Genomic DNA, 22,000 nt, shown 5'->3' on the forward strand with positions numbered 1-22,000 from the left:
CTTTGATGTCGACGTATACAAAAGTTGAAATGCTTAGGCACCATCTACGCAATGATGCATCTCGAATGCCAATAACATTTTATGCAATCAAAACTAATTCATAAATAAACTAGAACAAGAACTCAAAACTCGAAACTCGAAAAATAAGGCAAGAAAAAGACAGTACATGAAATCAGATAAAACAGACAAAGTACAAGATAAATCAAACAAAATTCCAATCTGTATGAAGAAACTTTTATACGGAAAACCGACAACCTTACCCATGCCACAATGCACCGAATTCACGATATCCACAAAGGTATAGAATTCCTAGTGGTGTCAATGTTACATAGGTAACGCACGGTACGATCCGTATGCCGTTAAGAGAATTTAGACAGCCCCAACAGGCATTTTGTCCACACCCCAAGCACGAGTTTTTTCCCGTCTCAGCGCAGCATCTTCCTCTTCAGCCCAGGCGAGGGAATCATTTGGTAACATGACAGCCTGATCGATAGCCACGGGAAGACCACGATGACGTCCACGGAGGGCAACCGCCGCCAGGATCAATTTGCTGATGGTGTGCCACCCGCTGCAAAAGGAGCTGTTCCTGCCGGGGATGCCGACGCTGACGCCGACGCAGCCGTAGGCGGAAACAACTTCAAAGATGATGTTGAAGGTGGAGTAGCTGACAGGATCGCGATTGAAATTGGGCGATTCGGCGATGGAAATGAAGAGGACTGCTAGGGCAATCCACCAGATATCGTGGCTTAGTTGGGAACGCAGTTGTTGGTGGACGAAGTAGCTGCGCGAAACTTCGGCGCTGGGGACGTCCTGTCGTCCGAGGAGGTGGTGTCGCACAAGACTCATGAAGAGGCCTGGTTTGGCTTGGCCTTCGGACTCAGATTCCGGGTCATCGTGGGCGTAGATGCCCAGGGAGCGTTCTTCGTAGACGTTGGTGTTTCTCATGGTCACCAGTACGGGGAATGCCGACACGTACATCATGAGAACGTATAGAACGAGTAACCCTTGTCGGAGTCCGGATATGGTTACTACGTAAAATCCTCCAGAGCGTACGGCTGCAATTTGTCAAACGTTAGAGACATAAAAGGCTTAGTTGGTTATGGGAATTAGAAGTGAAATCCATACCTAACGCTTGGAACAAGCCATCCAGGACTCGATAGCCTGGTGGCAACTGCTCGATTTCTTGATTTCCGATCGCAAGTATTTCGAAACCGGCCCAATCAATAGCATTCAAGACAATGATGGTTCCTAGCAGATACCATGTGTGGCGTCTCGGGAAAAGGTTCGTATATACCTACCCAATTAGCAAATGTGCCCCTACTGGCTGCCTTCCACATACATACCCTTCGAGGATGGTCCAGGATAAAGTCTAGAGTAACTTCCCATGTCTTCCATGCCGGTTGGTCTGGAATCATACATCTCATAGACCAAATTATAAACCTCAGGAAGCAGGGGTAGAGGGTGTTCCCGGCGAGGATTAGCAACCCCATAGTGAGAAGTGGGTACACACTACCACGGTCAGTACATTTCAAGACATTAAAACGTTGATGAGACACTTACTTCTTTTGCAGTGCAGTCATATTGGCATCCAAAAGGGACATACCGCTGTTCACAAATGCAGAAACAGCGAAGAACGCGCCTGTCCAGAAAGGCGACAGACCATTCTCCCGAGATATATCTGGATGATTCGCTTCGAGCCATCCTCCTACGCCGATCATACCGATGATCAAGAACATCAGCCAGTAGACGGCGACTATAACTGCCAAGAACGAAACTGCCTTGTATTCAACTCCGCCAAGTCTCTCGCGTTCGTCGGGGGTGAGCCCATAAAACTGGGAGTTTCGGGAGATGAAGCCTCTGGACGCGAAATACTTTTGCGTCCCTTGGATTATGCCCTTCAGCCGTAATATGTCACTCTCCTCTCGCAGAGGCAGGTTGGGAATAGCATCTTTCGGATGATTATTCAGATCAGGCCGAGCGCCAACGCCCACCATAGGGAACACTCGGTGGCTTTGATGGTGCGAGCGTCTTCGTGCACCAATAGTTATCTGATCATCTTCAGCCCAGTGTATATGGTCATCACTGGTCAAATCAGTTGAGTTCTCTACGGGACTGACTTCAGTCATCCCGGGGGCCTTGTCGCCATGACCGGCATTCATGTTTGAGGGCTGCACATTGACAACCTTGAAGTCCGCTTCATCTAGCGGAACGTTTAGATCAGATGTGGGACGAGACTCCCTATATTGAGCCAATCTATTTGAAATGCCTTTGAATTTCGATTCAAAAGCCCTCTTCCTCACAAATAGAACAGTGATCGAGATGAGAATAGCGTGCCCCAACATCAGGAGCGCGAAAAGGATAGCCTGCTGGAAAGTATTCAATGAAGATAAATCCACCTAGCGAAAGTATTACTAAATGCATCAAGCAGATGGAAAGCTAGCCCGAGCGGCTGATGTCTTTGACGTGAAGAGAGGCATACAGTGTTCAGTCCAGCGCCTGTAATGGCGCTAACACACATAAACAGCGCATCAGCGTAGGAGACACTACGGAGCGGGTTCGAAGCTCCCCAAAATATGACACTGCAGACCAATGATGTTACGATAAAATAAGCATAGTGTAGCGTGATAAAATTGAAAGGCGGTACCACCGCCATAATAATCCGACCAAGAGGCCGAAGCCAGCCTCGTGCTACATTTGTCGCAAAGGTCAGCGAGGTTCAATCGAATTGGTCGAGCTATAACAGAGCCGACACCAAGCCCACGAACAGGCGGAAGAAGAAAGGAGAGAAGGTACGAACAGGTGACCATCCTCAGTGGGCACAATGTATCCGATTGACCCGGCATGCGAGGGGGTCAGGTAATGCAGCTGCAGTATGATAGTCGACGTTTCGGGAAGCCTCTAAGGCTTCAGATAGTGAATTGATAAAGCCGATTCTGTTGCAAAAATGGGGCGCACACCGCTACCCGCAAGGATGCTGATGAAATCTCTGATCTATCTTTAGTCTTGTTCGATAATGCATTTCGGTTTCGGATGAAAAACGATGAGACGTGATTGTTAATGACGACGTAAGAAAGTCGATCAGTATGGTGTAAGTTTGAGAATGCGTTTGCTGGTAATATAGCTATTTGTAGTTGAGTTGGAAACTATGGATGTATAGGGTGTAAAAGTCAGGCGGATCGGGATAGACGGTGTCAAAGATTTCTCTCACGGTTTGATTTCTGTGAGCTAAATTCTTAATTGAGGATCAAACGGGGGTAAAAGCGTGTGTTATTCCATTTCAACTGAGCCTTGCGTGGCGACTAATGATCAAGTGTAAATAAGTAAGTAGTTAGTGAGATGAAAGAAAGATGATGGAGGGGGGGAAAAGAATACAGAAAATACTTAAAACCGGGAAAAAAGAAGCGGTGGGACGGAACCAATCAACGGGCTGCCGATCTGCACGCTTAACCTGTCTTGGCGTGATTCTGATAAGGCGATAACCTTTTTTGGATTATAGGGCTGGCGGAATTACCGCATTGGACCCCATTGCATCCTGTCAGAAATTCTACAAGGTTCATGGTACCTTTTTTTTTACCAATATAAATACATTTTTTCTTTTTCTTTTTGCCTTAAAGAAAAAAAAATTTTACGCACATGACGCCGTTCCTACATAGGATCAACTTGCTCCTCTCGGATCCAGTGACCACTTTTCCCCCCTTTCTTTTCGAGAAGTTTCACTCCATCAACCACCATTCCCTTATCAACTGCCTTCAGCATATCATACACCGTTAACGCAGCTCCCATGGTCGCGGTCATCGCCTCCATTTCCACCCCCGTGCGGCCAAGGCAACTCACGGTGGCCATTACGCACATCGCCCCGTATTTCAGGGACGGATCGGTGTCTTTCGGAGAGGGCAAGGGGTCGACGAGCGTGACATCCACCTCAACCCCTGTAATTCCAATGCCTGGATGACACAAGGGAATAATATCCGGTGTCTGCTTGGCAGCCATAATACCAGCAATACGTGCGACACTGAACACATCACCTTTTCGTGTCCCGCGCCCCTCTCGAAGCAGCTCCCACGGGCGGGACTTAGAAAAGCGCACAAGGCATGTCGCTGTTGCGGAACGTTCAGTAACAGCCTTTTGGCTGATCTTAGTCATATGAACATTTTGCGAGGTGTTGAGATGAGGTAGATCCGGGTCAGAATCCGTAGGAAGTGACGTCGCAGTTCCCTGGCGTTTTAAATCGGACGGTTCCGTCTCAGATGAGACATTCCTACCATCCCCATGGTAATAACGAACTTGGCCCGGATGAGGCGAGCTGGACTGAAGCAAGTGTCTCGGGATACTGGACCATGGCCTTTTTCCCGCGGATGTCGCCCATTTTCTAGACTGTTCTGAGCCTGTCAGTGTCCTCATGGGTCCATTATCTAGATCCCACCTATCAGCATCGCTCTCGACAGCCAAGGTCGTAAATACAAAAGCTCACGGCAGCTGAGCCACCACCCGTTGGAATACCAATGGAACGAAAAGAAATCCCAGCTTATGCATTAATCATGATTCGTAATATCACATTAATTCGCCAGACAGTCGTGAGAGGAAAGAAAAGGAGGTTGCGCCTACCCACCAATGAGAATCATCGGCCTATTCTTCATGTTCTCCAACTCGCCCATCCCAGCATGCTTGGCCTTCTTTCGTTTGACAGCCATGCCAATAATTTCAAGAAGCTCTCGTTCTCTTTCATCGACCAGTCCGCCCTCCTCATTAATACGAGCGGCCTTGTCCGCAGCCTCAAGTAGTTGTAATTTATTCATTGTAGCCTCATCGATGGGCTCTCCATTGTTGGCTTTCCGGATGGTGTCACGTAACGATACCTCGGCATTGCCGAACAGGCAGACCTTCAAGTTTCCGTCGGATGTGATGCGTAGACGATTGCAAGTGCCACAGAAATTATGTGTCATGCTAGTGATAAACCCAACGCGACCTTGAAATCCAGGTACCCGATACGTTTTACTAGTGTCATTTTTATGATCCACCACCTTTTCCAGGGTTGGATACTTCTCTCGGATGACCGTCAACATCTCCTGATATGATAGCATCTTCTTCTGGTTCCACCGGTTGCCATCAAATGGCATGTACTCAATAAATCGCACTTCGATAGGGCTATCACGGCCCATCTCAACGAACGGGATGATCTCCCGGTCATTGACCCCCCGCATTACCACACAGTTCACTTTCAATTTTATCCCTGCCCCCATCTTATTCAGTTCCAAGATTTTATCAATACTTTTCATCACAGCATCGAACCCCTTCCTCCTCGTCATGATTTGGAACTGGAAGGGATCTAAAGTATCGAGACTGAGGTTTACCCCAGTCAGACCTGCCTCAACCATAGGTTCCAGTTTTCGGTGTAACGAGATTCCATTGGTTGTCAGGCATAGCTCTCGAAGCCCGTTGCGTCGTAGATCGCCGATGGACTGCATCAAAGGGACAATATCCTTTCGGACAGTAGGTTCACCGCCTGTTAAGCGGATCTTCGTTACCCCTTGCGAGACGAAAAGGGAGGACAGGTAAACTATCTCGGGGGACGTGAGCAGGCGAGCCGGTGGCGAAAGCTCTATGCCTTCTTCCGGCATACAGTACACACATCGGAGGTTGCAACGCTCGGTGATGCTGATTCGGAGATAGTCATGTTGGCGGTTGAAGGTATCCGTCAAGAAGTCGGAAAATGGTTTCGCGGTTTTCAAGGCAGTCCATCGCGGGGAAGGTTTTTGGGTCGAGGTTTCAGAATTGGGGAAATAAGTGGCGGGGAGAGGTTTCGTGTCATTCTTTCCATTCTCTGCCGGTGAGGAGGCCGTACTATACTGCGAAGCTGCCTTGTTCCTGCCAGACCCTATCTGTCGGAGGTAGGTGCGGGGATACCGCCGAAGGGATGGTAGAGAGGACGTCAACCCGCGTCGCGACAGTAAGAATCCAGTCATCATGAGCAGGGATTGGGGCGAAACGGCGACGCAAGCCCAACTGTTTCCGGCATATCAATAAATAAGTTTGAACGGGGGAGTGGTGGGCATTTGGGTCTTAAAGGCAAAAATCTATGGGTAAGGGAAGGAGGGGAATGGATCCCAAGAAAGCTTGCTTATCATCATCGAGTCATCCCGTGGCATTTCATTCGCTGGCAGGCTGCTTCTCCGCAGAACTAACTTCATTCGGACATGCCCGCCTTGAAGTTCACCGGGAATGTAACCGCGTCTAACCGAGTTGGGAAGTACTACCACGAGGAGTCTAGTGGGTTTCAATTACAGCTAGAATATACTCCGTAGAGACCCGTGAATTCAACTCCCTTAACTGAAAGGGTACATTGGTTAGTGTGAAGAAATCATCGGGCTGACATGCTAAAAAAGGGCTCAAAAAACACATTCATGACCTCAGCCGCGATGGTACGTGAGGCTGACACACGTATCTTTTTCTTTCACTGTGAGGAAAGTCATTAACTCTGCTTCTTGGGAGGGGTTCCTTTCTTTACCAGCAGACACCATAGAACTTATCGTCTCCTATATGACCTTCTTGGATCGTTTCCGACTCAAAATGTCAGGGAACCCTTCCCTCGCCGCTTTGATATCTACCGTTCCCCGACCGTTTTTCCAAACATGCCTTGCACAACTAGCGGGGCCACGAGGGAACTGTCAAGATTCTGCTCGATAGAGGTGCCGAATGCCTCATGACTCTTGTCCAGGTGCAAAGTGCCTGGTGGCAAAAGAGGGACATACGAACATCTTCAAACTCCTGGTCTTGAAGGATGCTGAAGACTATTTTGTGGACTCATGCATTCAACTTGATAAAGGAGTCCATATCAACTATTCACCTGCGCAGCCTAATCCAACACAACATGACCTAAGGTGGTGTTGATTGCAGTTTGCCATTTGTGGTAGGAATTATAATATTGTCAAATTCTTGTTAGAAAACGACATGATGCCTCACTATCATATTCAACACAGAACAACGGCCTTAACTCTTGCTTCTAAGCGTCGTTGTACGGACATAGTCAAGCTACTTCTGAAGACCCGATTTGATGTCTCAGCACGACTACAGGGGAAATCTGCGATACAGCTAGTTGCAAGATACGACTACGCAGAGGTGATAGCTTTGCTTCTGGATGCCGGGGCAGAAGTGGGTTTGTCTGATCTTCTGGATGTGACATGCAGCGGCTCTACAGCAGCGGTATCACTCCGTCTTGACAAGGGTCGGATATATGAGACAAGGCTTATATTTCAGAAGAAACACAGGTTCATCTTGCAGTCCGCCATGATCATCCAGAGATCGTCCGTGTCCTTCTCAAATCTGGTACAAAAACTGAAGTAATGAACCATTAGGGGTACACACCCATGGCATTTGCAATTGGACTCAATCAAGAGAAGTGCATCAAGTACGGCGCTAACATCGAATTTGTATCCCTGAACTGGACAGAACGTCGTGAAAATTCACTGTGGTGTGCGATTGACTACAATAAGGCCCATCTGATACCTTTGCTTTTTCAGCATCGTTCAAACATAGAAGCGGAAGCTTACGAGTGCAAGAGGCTCCTTCACCGGGCAGCTATGCAGGGAAACGTTGCAGCGCTTGAAACTCTCCTCACTTCTGGCGCTAAAAAAAATGCCAGATATGCATGGGAACAAGCAGCCCTGCATCATGCAGCCCTAGAAGGTGCCACTGTTGCAATACTTACGCTCCTGCGGTAGGGTCTAGATATTCACGCCCGAGATAAACATGGCCAAACACTGCTACACAAGGCCTCATTTACAAGAATTCCTCTACAGTTAGCGACTTATTGGTGAGCCATGGTGCCGTTCTCTTCCTTGATTTTCTTCTCTAGAAGTCGATGACGATTGAATTTCGATGTGGAGTGGTAATCTATCCCAGGGACAGGATGATAACAGATTGATCAACATAACCCTATTGGGCTGTACAGTCATTGGGATTTTCGAGTAAGTTTAACTGTCAGCACCTCGAGCACCAGAGATATTCATGGGGTACATTCTATGAAATAATCGTTGGTCATGAGGGGATTTAGATACATGAACCGATGCAATGAAGCTAGTCCAACTCAAGCAGGATAAAGTGCAGAAGGCCGACACTTAGTGGAGTGGTCAATCCATGGCACTTGGGATCATACAGGCAACAAGCCATATCCAGACAGGAGCATATTATACTTCCCTATCACAAAATTCGGATATATTCCTGGCTGAACTTAAAAGAGTGCCCATGAAGTCGCGAATGGGTCAGCTGGTCCGTTTGTGATCGGCATAACTGAATACGAGGCACCTGTCTCTCTGATGAATGAGAAAAAGGAAGGATGCTGCTTAATCGACGCGAAGGACTTGAGCCGCGGATCAAGCAGTCCAGACATGGCTGCCTTCGGCCGATCACAGCCCGGAATCAAATAAGTAGAGACGCCTCTAATCTTTATGCTGACCCCCTGAAACGATTGTCAAAATCATGAGAACCAGAAGTCTAGCCTTTTCTTGAAACCAAAAACTTCTTATTGTGCAATAATTTTCTGTTTCAGCTTGATATAGTCCCCTCGCACGTCCATCACATGGAGTTGACGCCTCTTCGACGAGATGCGGAGCCACTGATGCATTCTGGCGATAATGCAAGCAAGAGCAAAGATTATCATGAATTCAGACATCCAGACATTCAATCAGACTGGAACAAGCCGAAGTCATTTAAAGAACGGTTCGCTGGTTGGAGGCGCACACTTTTGGTAGGATGTGTGATTTCCGTGGTTGTGCATGTCTTCAATCTAGGCTTTGCCTTATGGGCCGTTCAGCATCGCCATGTTCAAAACGGCCAAGGAGTCCTCTACGCGGGGGACTGTAAGAAGGTCCGGAACGCTGGTATAGGCTTTCATTTGATGATTAACATTTTAAGCACTGCTCTCTTGGGTGCAAGCAACTACTGTATGGTATGCTTGAGACACTTTTAACTTGGTACGCATACGCAAACTCACTATAACACAGCAAGTTTTGGGTGCACCAACGAGGACAGGTCGATACAGCTCACCAAAACGGACAATGGCTCGACATTGGTGTATTGAGTGTGCGGAATTTGTCCGAAATAGCCAAGAAACGGTTCTGGCTGTGGATGTGTTTAGCCTTCTCCTCTCTTCCTCTCCATCTGATGTCAGCGCCTTGCTTCATCCCGTTCACAATTTGCCTTGTAAGTTCCAATTAATAATGAAGCCCTAGGTACAATTCTAGCGTTTTCTCATCAGTATCCGCCAACGCTTATGATGTCTTTGCCGCAAACGGTTCACCGAATGACACGGCTGTTCGGTTATAGAATCGGACTTTGGGGATGACGAGCACCGGCAAGCAATTCTCAGGCTCCATACGAAAGCACAAAACGGCACTCTATACCGACTTGAGAATTCCGCTTGTGTTACTGCGTATACCACTGCATTTCAGTCGACATATGGCAGTCTCATTTTAGTGACAGGCAACGCCACTCCCGCCGATCATTTCAACCTTGTGTATACGCAACAGGTCTTTAAAACCAATGTAGCCGTTGTCGGTGCAAGTGGGTATAACTGGATATGTGAAGACTTGGAACATCATCAATATGAGTGGCAATTAACTCCATGCATCACTTCTCTACCACAAGTCCAAGCTCGAGTAGCAGAAAACAATTGGACCGTGGGCGGGTACAAACCAGAGTACTGCCTTGTTGAGGAGCTTACTCCACATTGCAAGCTACAGTACAGTTTGTATTTGGTGGTCATTGTGATCGCATTTAATACTGTGAAGGCCATAGTATTATGCTATGTCGCTTTCAACTCGAAGGACTCTCCCCTTCTTACCACTGGTGATGCAGTTTCATCTTTCTCAAGGGCACCTGACCAATACTCGCAAGGCATGTGTCTATTGTCTATGGAATCTGTAAGGCAATCAGCCAAATCCAGCAGAACCATGACCTTCGATACAAACCCGAGAAGATGGCGGTCAGCTATGTCTCGCAGGAGATGGTCACTTGGGATCACATGTTCAGTACTCGACCCCATATCTGTCTAGTTCTCTCTCTGGCCATATCCTTCATATATTGCTAGCAAAAATGAATTGACAAATAACATCTAGCTATTCAATTGCTCTTGCAGCCTGCGTCACCCTACTTGTGCTCGGATTATATCTCTCATTCGACTCAACTGGAATCTGGAGTGTCGGGTTAGGGCAAATCAGCACTCAAACACTGATCTCTTCTGGGGGATACACGATTTCGTCAGTGGTGGCCAATAGCCTAGTGGCAAACTTACCCCAACTTATTTTCTCCATGCTATATTTTGCATGCAACGGTCTTATTACGACCATGGCCCTAGCCCATGAATGGAGTCATTATGCAATCCAGTGGAAAGGACTGCGTGTCTCTGCCGAGCCAATGGGCTCACAACGAAGCACGTACTTCCTCTCTCTACCCTATCGCTACGCCATTCCGTTCATTATCTCGTCGACGCTCGTGCACTGGCTCATCTCCGAGAGCCTTTTCCTTGTCATGATTGAAGCGTACACGGTGGGTATGGAGCGAGATCCCACCAACGATATCATAACCTGTGGGTATTCGGCAGTCGCCATTGTTGCAACCATTTCGGTTGGAGCTGTCGCCCTTGGTGCTCTTATCGGATTGAGCTTCAAACGGTTCAAGTCTGGAATGCCGGTCACCGGGAGCTGTAGTCTGGCTCTTGCAGCCTCGTGTCATGCCAATACGAGTCCAGCGGACCTTTCTCAGGAAGATGAATCAGTGTTGCCGCTTCAATGGGGTGAGGTGGGAGGGAAGGGACCCGTGAGACATTGCACCTTTTCAAGTGCAGAAGTGCAAATTCCACAGCATGGCTGGGTTTATCAATAAGGTACATATTCAAATAGCGAAATAATCTGTCTCTACGGTGCTAAAAGTGGCGGTCTAGTTGCATGTAGCAGATCTTACAGTTCCACAAACAAGCTTTTTTTCTTTGCTCGTTAAGTTCCTCTTGCGTCTTTTGGTGACTCCCCCTCTGGTGAATTTCATCTCCACGTCCATTTCATGCTTCGAGAAACGGCAGCCTATGAATATATATAGAAATTATATGCGACAATAATAATTCTGTCTCATATATAAAAAGGCCCGGAAGAGTAATTTGAATAACTACCCCTGCGCCGGAAGCATCTTCTGCACACGTTTCACCAAGCTCTGTTCAAACTGCTCTACCCCTTTGTTCTGTTCCTTGAGCTTTCCGCCCTTCAGGACGTACACAGCTCGCCTTCGGCTCTGAGACTCGTCCATCTCTTCGTCAATACCCTCAAAGTCATCGTCCAGTTGATGTTCCTCGTCACGTTTGCCTTCTATGACCGAACGGACCAGGAACCGATCATGTGATACTAAGAGAATCGCCCCGTTGAAAGAAGATAGCGCAGATGCGAGGGCTGTAACAGTATGGAAATCCAGATGGGTAGTGATTTCGTCTAAGACGAGCAAATGTGGAGAATTCCAAATGACTTTCGCCAATGCTAAACGGACCTGTTACCGAATTTAATTAGCATACGTTTGATCATGGGTATTTATACGTCTTTTGTGCTCACAAGTTGACCGCCGGATAGACGAGACACAGGTACATCGGAGGCGATTCGGCCCTGGAGACCCAAGCTTGATAGCAAACCCCTCAGGTGACCTTCACTCATTATCCCATCAGTTTCCTTAGCCATAAGGCCTAATGCGGTTAAGTTAGGGTCAGCTTGACCCTGTTCTTGCAGGTCCTCTATTGAGTGCTGTGCATAGTAGCCGAGTTTTAGTCTCGAATGTGTTGATATCTTTCCCTTAGTCGGCAACGCATTTCCAACAAGGAGACGGATCAATGTGGACTTTCCGCATCCATTGAGACCCATGAGGCCAACTCGATCCCCCATATGCATGACAAGGTCCACTCCATCCAATACTGGTGCTCCATTCGGCTTATACTTGAAAACAATCCCTTCCGCAGAAATAAGCGGGCCTGGATACCGCAGCTCCGTGGCGTCAGGTAGGATCAATGAAGTACCCTTTTCGTCTGTCGGGACCTCGATCTCTTCTCGAGAACTCGAATGCCATCCAGCTCGGTCTCGATTCAGTTTGAACCGCCCTCCTGTCGCACTCACTTGGACGCCCATCCTGTCATCCAGTTTCTTTTGCCGCGACTTAGCCATACGCAATTTGTTATCATCATTTGTTTTCTTCCCTGTCTTGGTTGTTTCACGAATGGTTGCTTCCATGTGAGCAATCTGGCGCTCTTGTGCCTCCTTCATACGACCCCAGTACAACTTTTGTTCTTCAAAATCTTTCTCGTAGGCCGACAAATTACCTTTGAAGTATGTGAACTTCTGATCCCTTAGAATGATGATCTCTTCGCAGACGGCATTTACGAAGTCCCTATCGTGGGAAACCAAGATTATAGTGGTCTGTGACGTGTCCTTCAGCTGCCGGAGATAGTTCTCAAGCCAAACTACTCCTAGCAAGTCCAAGAAATTTGTCGGTTCATCGAGGATCATGAAATCTGGGCTCTGGATAAGGACACTTGCCAGCATGCATCGCATACGCCAGCCTCCGGATAAGGTTAGGAATGGTTTATCGAACGTGGTCTCGTGGAAGCCTAAACCAATCAGAATTTGACGCGCCTGTTGTTCAATATCGACCACTTTCATCTAGTTGCGTAGAACTCAGTGGCTGTCAAAATGTTCTCGATCACTTCTGTACTTACAGCCTCGAATTGAGCTTGAAGGTCTTGCAGTGTATCTACCGCAGCCTGCGTGTCTTCTTTGACTGTATCGGCATCGATTAATTCTTTCTCCTGGTTCAGTCTATAAAAATCAGATAGTGCACAAAATCTGTCAACCGGAGCGACTTACATTTCTAGTGAGGCTTGGAACTTGTTCTCGGCAGCTTTGAGGTCCTTCCGCGCCTGTAGGCCCCTGGCTCCGCTCTTCAAGCTCGCATTCTTCTGGGCGAGAAACAGCTCTTTTTCAGCCTTGTCATGACGGACTTTGCGAATAGCGCTGACCGGTTGCATCGGGTCCTCTGTCTCGAAGGCCTTGGACAGGACTTGTATATAATATTATCAGACCCGACGTGAAAAGTCAACAAATCCAGTAGATGAATAGGTGGCTTACAGTTCATCTTCTGAACCACTTCATTCCGGGAATGATCACTGCTCAAAACATATTGAAGGACTGTCTTGTGTTTGTTTTCTGCTTCCTCGGCGGCAAAGTCCTTGACGTCCTCTTCCGACGCGGTCTCTGTCTGTTGCAAGATAGCTATCCGTGTCGAATGTGGAATTCCAGGGACGAGTTTGTCTGCCATAGCTCGCAAGAGCGCTGCAGGTAACATATATTAGCCTAACCACGTCACAAACCTTTATATCATTGCTTTTTTCCTTTGCATGGTATATACGAAAGCAATGCTTACTTGACTTTCCAGTCCCATTCCGACCTATCAGCCCATAGTGTACGCCTGCCTTCAGCCGCAGATGAGCATCTGAGATAAGTTCTCTTGTATCTGGCTTTCCCTTGGTTTTCCCTCTGGGCTTCGGCTTCGAAGGATCCTCCGGAGTATCCCGTGATGAAGAGACGGCGATGGTGAGGCCCTCTACATCAATCTTTGGTGTCACAGCATTAGTCCACGCCGGTAAAGAGAGATCTTGCAGCGGAGTACCTCCTGAGTTGGCCTATCATCAAGCAGATGGAACCGAGTCTGTTTGCAAGTTGCGAGAATGGACGACTTCATGTTCAAAGTAGTTATCAGACGTCGAGTATTTCAATCAAACACGCAAGCGGTAGGAATAAGTTCAAAGGAGACTTTGATGGAGGACATATATGATTGATGAAAAGGACAATCTCATTACTACACATGTTACCCTACATCTGATATAAAGTAACAGGTCTGTGGGAAATTAAGGCCCAACTCGTAAGGGGTTACATTGAGATAAGTAGTGCATTCTTTGGTGCAAACATAATGGATAAAACTTCATTCTCCACAAGGGATACTGAGTCACTTGGATGGTCATAGTGAGCAACGTTGTCCCAGAAAGCAGGAGAGAGAACGTCGGAGTCCCGAAAAGGAATAGCCGCTTCCCACTGGCCTGAGGAATCAACTGGAGGCTCAGGCTCGTATTGCTCGCAACGATATGATGGTGAGCATTTTGCCGAGGTCATCAATGCGCTTTTTATGTGGCAATGTGGACACCATGACTCATCCATGAGTCATGGTATTGATTGGTTCCATTGCAGTCGAGTAAGTAGATCGATTCAAGCTACGTATTCAAAAGCAGTTGGAAGCGTAAGATTGATATGGGTCCTCCTGCAGTAGTATCATTTCTCATCCGGTAGCAAATACGCACTGCACTGTCTCTGTGCTAAAGGCTGCCTGTCCTGTCTTTCTGTGCAGCCAGCAACGTTCGTCGATGTCGAATGACTATAAGCATTTGCAATAAAGACAGCAGAACTCCAATGGTTTAGTGGATAAAGAATAGTTGAAAATGATTATTCGCCTTATCCAATATGAAGACAGCCCAATGGCGTCAATCCAGCTGAAGGTCTGACCGACAACCCACCTTCAGACTAATCGTCCCTTCTGTTGCTGTTGATTGGAATCTTGAATTTTTCAGCTGAAAGATGATGGTGGGTAATCACGGCTGAAGCGGGGTCCTGCGGGGTATTTTTGCACATACCGCCTTGCACTGCCAATGTAGCTGAAAAGTATAAGAGACAGCAGATGATATAAATTGATACTCCGGCCAGATTACTTGGATTCTCGTGTCTAACCTCCCCATCCTGCCAAACCTTTCGATTCTATACCATAGAAATCACCTACCGTGAATTCTTCAGAGAATCTCTTGCCCAAGATGCCTGTTACAGCTATCGAATCGTAAGTAGTGTTAAAGATCTTTATCTTCCTCGGACGAGATTGTTCAGCGCTAATGGTGATAACATGGTAGATACCAACAGTTCCAGGAGCTTATCACCGGTGATAAGCCTGTTTTAATTGATTTCTGGGCAACATGGTGTGGACCTTGCAGAGCAATCTCCCCTGTTTTTGAGGAAATGTCAAACGCCGAGGGCTTTGATAATGTCGGGTTTTATAAAGTTGATGTCGATGCACAAGAACAAATTGCCCAAGAAGTTGGTATTAGAGCAATGCCTACTTTCATGCTCTTTCGCAATGGTGCCAAAGTTGGCGATCTGGTTGGAGCTAATAGCCAAGGATTGACAGAGCTTGTTAAAAAGGCAACTGCTCTCCCCTAAAGCGCAAGCAAGACACTCCGCATTGCCCGTATTGTTCTATGACACCGGTTGCAGTGAAGAAGGGAGGGGCAAGTGATTGTATCTAATTCTAAATGCCTTTATCAGATCTCCCGCTAAAAGGAGCTATATGGCTTAGCATCTCGTTTTTTTAGCAACATTTCGTAGAATTTACTGCTCGAGTTCCGAACTTGGAATCGAGTCTTGAATATCGAACAGAGTCTGAGTCGAACTTATGAGTAAAAGCTATCCCATGTCTTGCCATATGACTACTAAGGTGTCTTTACATTGATTGGGATAATAGCAAAGAGTGTCAAGGTTTACAGGCCTGTTTAGCGATTGTCTGTAACGATCAAACATAAGTTCATAGCTAGAGCTAGGTACTATGATATACAGGTTCATAAAGGAACCATCAGTATGAGTCCCGTGTTGGTATAAAAACTTAACAAGCTCAGACGAACACTGCATTATATCTTCCGCATTAATCTATCCTAGTCTTTGTCTAACCGGCCTAGAATGACGTTGATAACACCATTGCCATATACAATCGAAGATGCAGCTAATCAATCGAATTAACCAATCTCGCTTCTAGACTCGCCACTCGATCGTTATGACACAAGCAGTCACATAGACTGTCTAACAATATACAGACCAGAAGCATGTTCTAAATCTCGAGAAATGATCATAGCCCATAGCAATCTGGCCTTCCATTGACTTGCAGGGTGTGTACTGTTCCTACAGATACTCGTGTATACGTAGCAGAACAATTGCATCAATGCAATCATGAATTGAGTTTCCCCTCGGTAAGTTACGTGAACTCAAAAACAGCCGAGCAAACAGTCGATTTGTTAAGTTCTTGTGTAATACCTAAGGATTACATCGCTCGACGTTATCATGATGATATAGCTTCCCGAGCCATGTTTACAATCTAGCAAACCGTGGGGCGACGGACGGATGTTTAAGATGTTGGTAGACCAAAACCAAACCCTGCATCTCTAACCAGATAGGGTACTACCTCTTGCATCACATATCGATCATATCTTGCAACACCGACGTCAAGCGGGTATACCATGACCTCACATCGCTCATGTATAGGGACTCGAGAAGTATAAGAATGGCAGAAGCGAACCGCTACTAGGAGTGTTATATCGAAGCATACAATAGCAACACTGATACAGAGTCATCAATTACCAAACTATTTTATATATTATTCTATTCATCAATTCATAATGGCCTCGAACACGAACCCCGGAAACTTCAGCAACCGTCCCCACGAGGAGGTTGAGAACATTGCCCGCAAGGGTGGTCAGAGCTCCCACTCGGGAGGGTTTGCCAGCATGGACCCTGAGAAGCAGGTAGGTTTCTCGTCGATCACATTACTTTCATAGGTACTCATGCCATCGCCAGAGAAACATCGCTTCCAAGGGTGGACAGGCTTCGAGCGGAAGCTTCAAACCCGGTGATCCTAGAGCCCGTGAGGCTGGCCAGAAGGGCGGTTCGAGAACTCAATACGATATGGACCAGCCCGAGGAGTAAACAAGTCTCGGTTGTTACCATATTACTTGCGTTGTTGATGATATGAATGACATTGTATACTGTACTGTACGGTACCTTGAACGAAATCTTGTTAACATGACAATGTACCGATGAGATAATTAACACCGGAAACGGCATGTCATTGCCCTCACATATTCCTCCTTTCAGGCTCTTGCAACATTATCAATATTCCTCATGATAAATGCCATCATTGTGTAGTAGACATTGGTAGAAATGATGTCCAACCGACGTATGAGTCTCCACATCACCCAGCCACAGCCAATAAAACGTCAGCAATGCATCACCACAAATTATCCGTTTTCAATCAAGATACAAACCCACAACTTGTCATCCGATGTCAGTTTTCTTTCACCTTAACTGAGAATCTTGGGATGGTATGTAGTGGCAATTAAGAAATGGTGTTGCCTTCCCGAGAGAACTACACTGCCACACTCGACCAGCTGCTTTTAGAATTAGCTTACGACATGGTGACCGGCGTATACGAGCTGCATCAACCACTAGTTTCTTCTTTCTCTGTCTTTATTTTTGGCAATGTTGCAAGACACGTTCTTGGGTTTTAGGTTGGAACGGCGATGGGATATTCGTATTCGATCTCATGATCTTCTATCGTGATGTGACATGACAGCCTTTGGACCTCCGACGGTAACCCGATGTTCACCCGATGGATATATACATATCGTGTTTACTATTGGACCACGGTTACTTCATGTTTCTTGTCTAGTGTTCGTTCATGTGCTTTTTCGTAAATATGCTTTGATTTGTCTGGCAGACCATATGTAGAAATATATATCATGCAGAAGCAGAAATGATCCATAGCCACCGTGCACCACATGTGAGTAATGCAAAATAGTGAAACAGTCAAGTCTTCAAGTTGACGTTTTGGCCCAGAATCCCAGCTAGCACGCTGGGAAAAGAAAGAGCGCTCTAACAATCTAAAGATTCACCATTCACTAAGTGCTGCGCCAATGTCAAGGTTCTAGCCCTTACCATATTCCAAATAACTTCTTGATGCCCTGCTTGCGACAACAGTGGCTGTCGCGTCGGTGACATTTTTATAGTTTAGTGTTATAGAATCGAGGCTTATAGGCGCCGAGGCCAACCATTGGCCTATTCCCTCTTTCAACACATGTACTCCGTACTGTAGAAGGCTAGTAGCTAGACTTGTGCCAAAACTAGGTTATTGGAAACTCCCGCGGGATCACGTTGCCCAGCAATTGCGGGTCGGACGCGGCCCAGTCTAGCAGGCTATTTGTTTCTATACTTGGTTTTGAAAACACTTGGGATAGGCTGTGAACTAGGTGTTGTGTTGGATATGAGAGTGTTTACTCACAAAAGGTTAGTACTTGTTCGTGCAATAGTCAATAGTGCAGGATGTTCTCAAACAATGGATCGTCGTATAGTCTCTAGAGAAACCCACAAGACTTTCCCATTTCTGATGCTATTTTCTGCTGCAGGAGTTTCTGCTATTGTTGCAGCATCCAATGGATGGACAGGAAGGCCGTTGGCTCTATTGAAAACTATCGTTCTTAGTATTAGTTATCAATGGTGGAAGATATAGTTTTCGATGAAAGTTGTGCACGAGACAAATCACTCCCCTCTAGGGCGAAGACTTTCCCTAACAAGATAGGTTACTACACTAGAGGTCGATTATCTTATCTGTAAACAGCAATCTGAAGTCCAACATGAATGATAAACCATAGTTGCGCTCGGTTACCGGCTAGCGTTAACCAGACTGGTGATCATCATTGCCTGTTGAATCTTTAGCTCCTCAGTTCAGAGTGCTGAGGCCTTCTAGCCAACTTCTTAGGGCAAACTCTAACACTGCTAAGCACCGCCCGTGGAAGAAACTTGGAAGAGGCTAAACAAACTATAGAAAAGACTTTTCCGAGGTATTTTTGGTCCATGTGGCGGCAATTCTCCGGAAGCGAGGCAATGGCTTGACAGTTGTACTCCGGAGTATGTATCACACTCCTTTTTTTATTTTTACTTTTTTCTCTTCGCCCCTTTGTGACAAGTTGTAGGACTGTGGCTTTGCCATACAGAACCTTTGTAGGGAAACGCTATCCACGTAATTTGCTTGAGGCCATTGAGTCAAGCCTTATAGATACGAGCTTTGCTTACGCGGTTTGGGAAAATCTAGGCCATTGTCTGTTGTAGGGCCGGGCTGTCAAAGACTCTAAGGATTTGGAAAGTCCGAGATATCGCATGTATGATTGACCAGAACAGGATAATTCGACCGAAGAGCTGTCCTTTCACGGTTTCAGATTGTTACAAGGAAAATGGCGTTCTATGGGTAGATTACAGAACTTACGATTTATTTTTCATGCTTCATACTGCTGGAGAACATCAGTTTTGCCTCAATTCCACGACATTCCAGACTCCTGAGGTCTCGATTTTCCTTTTGGTACTCCGTATACTCCGTGGAGAGAGGTATGTAGTCAGCGGAGCGAAATCGGACTTCCCGCTGGTGGCGCCGGTGATGGTCAGCCAGGGGTACAGTTGTGGGAGTGCTAGCTTAGCGGCATGGCTCGGCCCAACCTAAAAGGAGAGATGATTCTAGCTGAGCAGAAAAACCAGACCGGAAGATGGCCGGAATCCAACGGTCCAATGGCGGACAGTCGTGCAACAACATCCACACGGGCGAGACGCCCACTTTGGTGGAAAGCCCTAACCGAAAGGGGTCGACGAAGGGCATTATGCCCCATTTTATTCTCCAGGGGATAATCAGTTAGCGTGTTGAAGAAGGGTATGGGCGTTTGCATAAGTGGCTATGCCGTTGAACGGGAGAGTCCTTAGGTCGATGCCAAGCTTTTGCTTTCGGTGATGTGATCCACCGAAACCCACTGGAAATTTTCCACCAGCGACCAAAAGATTGTAAAGTGAGGATAAGCGGGTTCGCTTCGAGAGTCGATAATCGACCATGATTGAACCATTGCCCTTCCAGAATCCCCGCTAATGGTGGACGGGCGTCCCTTAGTGGTTGCTGTACTTTATTACCTTGACTCGCATTATTTGGGTATCTGAATCGTTTGCGGTTTTGAAACGCTGGTATGTGGTCACCATTCCTACGGAAACTGTACTTTGACGTCAAGTAACCACAAGTCACATTCCAAGGAGTCGGAAGTACACTTTTCCACCTGAACATGTGGATGCTGGAACACTACACATGGTTGTTTCTCAAGAAGGGAGAAGTCAAGCTGTTGAATTGGTTTCTGATGAAATGGCTGTTGACCAGTAGACTTTAATTGGTCTATGTGAGCGCCACAGGCGTCACAAGGGAGATAAGATACCCTAAATGGACGTTTTGAGAGGGTCGGCAGTGGAACAGATTGTACGACTCCCACTTGCCGGGACTACTCGTACTTAGCCAAGGTAGTACCCTAACAACACCTGAAACGGAAAAGTGTCACAGAAAAGAGAATAACAATTCAGGAAGAAAACATTAAAAATGAAAAAATAAAAAAACAAAAAATAAAAAATAAAAACAAAAAAACCAACTAACCTCATTGGAGGCAAATCGAATTGCCTTGCCTAACAAGGGGACGGTCCCGTTCATTGAACTGCCCTCCTGGGAAATGCAAAGAGATGTGTGCTGCGCTCTACCTTCCTCCTCCTATCGCATGGTTTAATTACTTGCCTCGCTAACTGGAGTGATACCCGTGACTAGGCAACGAGCTAACTCAGGTATGTGCAGCTACGGCGATACTTACTATGAGTTTTCACGGACTTGCATATTGTTGTTTACTTCGATCGCATTGAATTTTCCCAAACAAGACAGACAAAGTTAATCAGAATAATTCAAAATAGTCTAAATGCCCATACTCCATAGAAGCAGTAAACAAACATTAGATCTTATCGAAGATCCCCGTCGTCTGTATGTCCACTTAAGTTGGTGAGCAAGGACGGGGCCAGTCAGGGAACGAACGAGTGGATTCCCAAGTAGGGTAGAGGACCCCCGAAACCCTAGTCGGACCTCCTATGGACCAATCGCAGCGGACACTCAAGTGGGGTGGTTGGCTGAGTCAGCGGAGGACGCGCAAGCCGGGTGAACCTGATTTCTATTCCTGGCGTGGAGAAACGTCCCACTCGGTCGATTCCCCTGGCGCCTCCCTTCCACTCTTGCCCGGGCGCGAACTCCATTCTCCTCTCTTCCTTCCCTCCCCTATTGTTGCCAACTCTTTCTTAACCTACACGATTATTCCATTTCCATTTCCTCTTCATCCATCGTCGATCTTCTATCCCACCACAACACACCATCGCTTGTTTCCCATCCCCACTGCGTACCGTGGGTGATCATTCTTCTTCTTGTGCTTAGCCTGTTTTCGTTTTTCACCTCGCTTCTTAATCGCCTTTATTGGACTCGTATACGACCTCCACCTCGTCTCTCGCTATCATCCGGGCCGATCGAGTCTTGTAATCCACCAGCACCACTTTCCATCCGACTTTAAAAGAACAGTGTCTCCTCAATTCTCCCCGGGGCACATATATCACACACATCATGGCCACATTAGCGGAACACCCAGTTGTCGCCCCGTCGACGTACGACCAGGATATCGATACCTTCCTCAACCTCGATCAGCTCACCTATACCACATCAGAGCCAGCCCGGCCCAAGGCGGCCCTGTCTCAGCCATCCATCCCTCCTACAGAATTCAACGCTGGTGATCTGAGAAGCGCCAACTTCGCCGCAACGGGCCAATCGCCGATCGCTTTCCAAGGTCCGAGTCACCAGTATGACGAGCATAAGCAGCAGACAGGTCTTCCTCCAGGTGCCCTGGCTCAAGCAATGACTTTCAACCAAATGAACGGAATGGGGTATGGTGGTGGTGCCAGCCCTGGTTATATGATGAACGCCGAGATGTTTACCGGTACTCATCTGAAGCGTGAGGACGCTTCTCTCGACTTCAACGCAATCCCGAGCCGTAACCCTTCAGAGATGGACCTGGAGTCCGATAACATGGGTACGGTCCCCGGTTATTTCTTCTCGCCAAACCCCAACAAGAGCCAATTCGTCGACCCCAGCGCCCTCGGTGGCCAGGAGGTGGTCCCCGTCGGACCATCTACTCAGGTCGGTCGCATGTACCCCGGAATGCATCAGCAGCAGGCTGCGATGGCCAAGGCGGCTCAACAACAAAAGCATCATGAAATGATGCGCCAGCAACAGCAAT

At 47.0% G+C, this 22,000-nt stretch overlaps 6 protein-coding genes across 6 annotated transcripts; 3 read left to right on the top strand and 3 right to left on the bottom strand.

Moving 5' to 3' along the window:
• Positions 1-369: 369 nt before the first annotated feature.
• Positions 370-2,807, bottom strand: AO090005001071 (putative potassium transporter; the record flags this gene model as incomplete). Its single annotated transcript, XM_023233364.1, has 6 exons — positions 370-920; positions 1,126-1,294; positions 1,344-1,509; positions 1,561-2,396; positions 2,480-2,688; positions 2,798-2,807. 6 exons carry the CDS (start codon positions 2,805-2,807, stop codon positions 370-372), a joined length of 1,941 nt encoding a protein of 646 aa, XP_023089218.1.
• A 1,794-nt stretch (positions 2,808-4,601) lies between these two features.
• AO090005001069 (molybdopterin cofactor biosynthetic protein) lies at positions 4,602-5,963 on the bottom strand (the record flags this gene model as incomplete). The annotated part of the gene is made up of 1 exon (XM_001817996.3): positions 4,602-5,963. One exon carries the CDS (start codon positions 5,961-5,963, stop codon positions 4,602-4,604), a length of 1,362 nt encoding a protein of 453 aa, XP_001818048.3.
• Positions 5,964-6,951: 988 nt separating this feature from the next.
• AO090005001068 (ankyrin repeat domain-containing protein) lies at positions 6,952-7,718 on the top strand (the record flags this gene model as incomplete). The annotated part of the gene is made up of 3 exons (XM_023233378.1): positions 6,952-7,200; positions 7,266-7,301; positions 7,353-7,718. 3 exons carry the CDS (start codon positions 6,952-6,954, stop codon positions 7,716-7,718), a joined length of 651 nt encoding a protein of 216 aa, XP_023089217.1.
• An 857-nt stretch (positions 7,719-8,575) lies between these two features.
• On the top strand, positions 8,576-10,878 carry AO090005001067 (uncharacterized protein; the record flags this gene model as incomplete). The annotated part of the gene is made up of 5 exons (XM_023233386.1): positions 8,576-8,944; positions 9,004-9,182; positions 9,228-9,289; positions 9,322-10,048; positions 10,113-10,878. The coding sequence occupies 5 exons, from the start codon at positions 8,576-8,578 to the stop codon at positions 10,876-10,878; spliced, it is 2,103 nt and encodes a 700-aa protein (XP_023089216.1).
• A 276-nt stretch (positions 10,879-11,154) lies between these two features.
• Positions 11,155-14,806, bottom strand: AO090005001066 (ABC-F family ATP-binding cassette domain-containing protein; the record flags this gene model as incomplete). Its single annotated transcript, XM_023233392.1, has 5 exons — positions 11,155-11,526; positions 11,589-12,676; positions 13,149-13,352; positions 13,444-13,702; positions 14,705-14,806. 5 exons carry the CDS (start codon positions 14,804-14,806, stop codon positions 11,155-11,157), a joined length of 2,025 nt encoding a protein of 674 aa, XP_023089215.1.
• Positions 14,807-14,878: 72 nt separating this feature from the next.
• AO090005001065 (thioredoxin family protein) lies at positions 14,879-15,278 on the top strand (the record flags this gene model as incomplete). The annotated part of the gene is made up of 2 exons (XM_001817992.3): positions 14,879-14,901; positions 14,972-15,278. The coding sequence occupies 2 exons, from the start codon at positions 14,879-14,881 to the stop codon at positions 15,276-15,278; spliced, it is 330 nt and encodes a 109-aa protein (XP_001818044.1).
• Positions 15,279-22,000: the final 6,722 nt, after the last annotated feature.

Source organism: Aspergillus oryzae, chromosome 1 (genome assembly GCF_000184455.2).
Source record: "Aspergillus oryzae RIB40 DNA, chromosome 1".
Taxonomy (NCBI): domain Eukaryota; kingdom Fungi; phylum Ascomycota; class Eurotiomycetes; order Eurotiales; family Aspergillaceae; genus Aspergillus; species Aspergillus oryzae.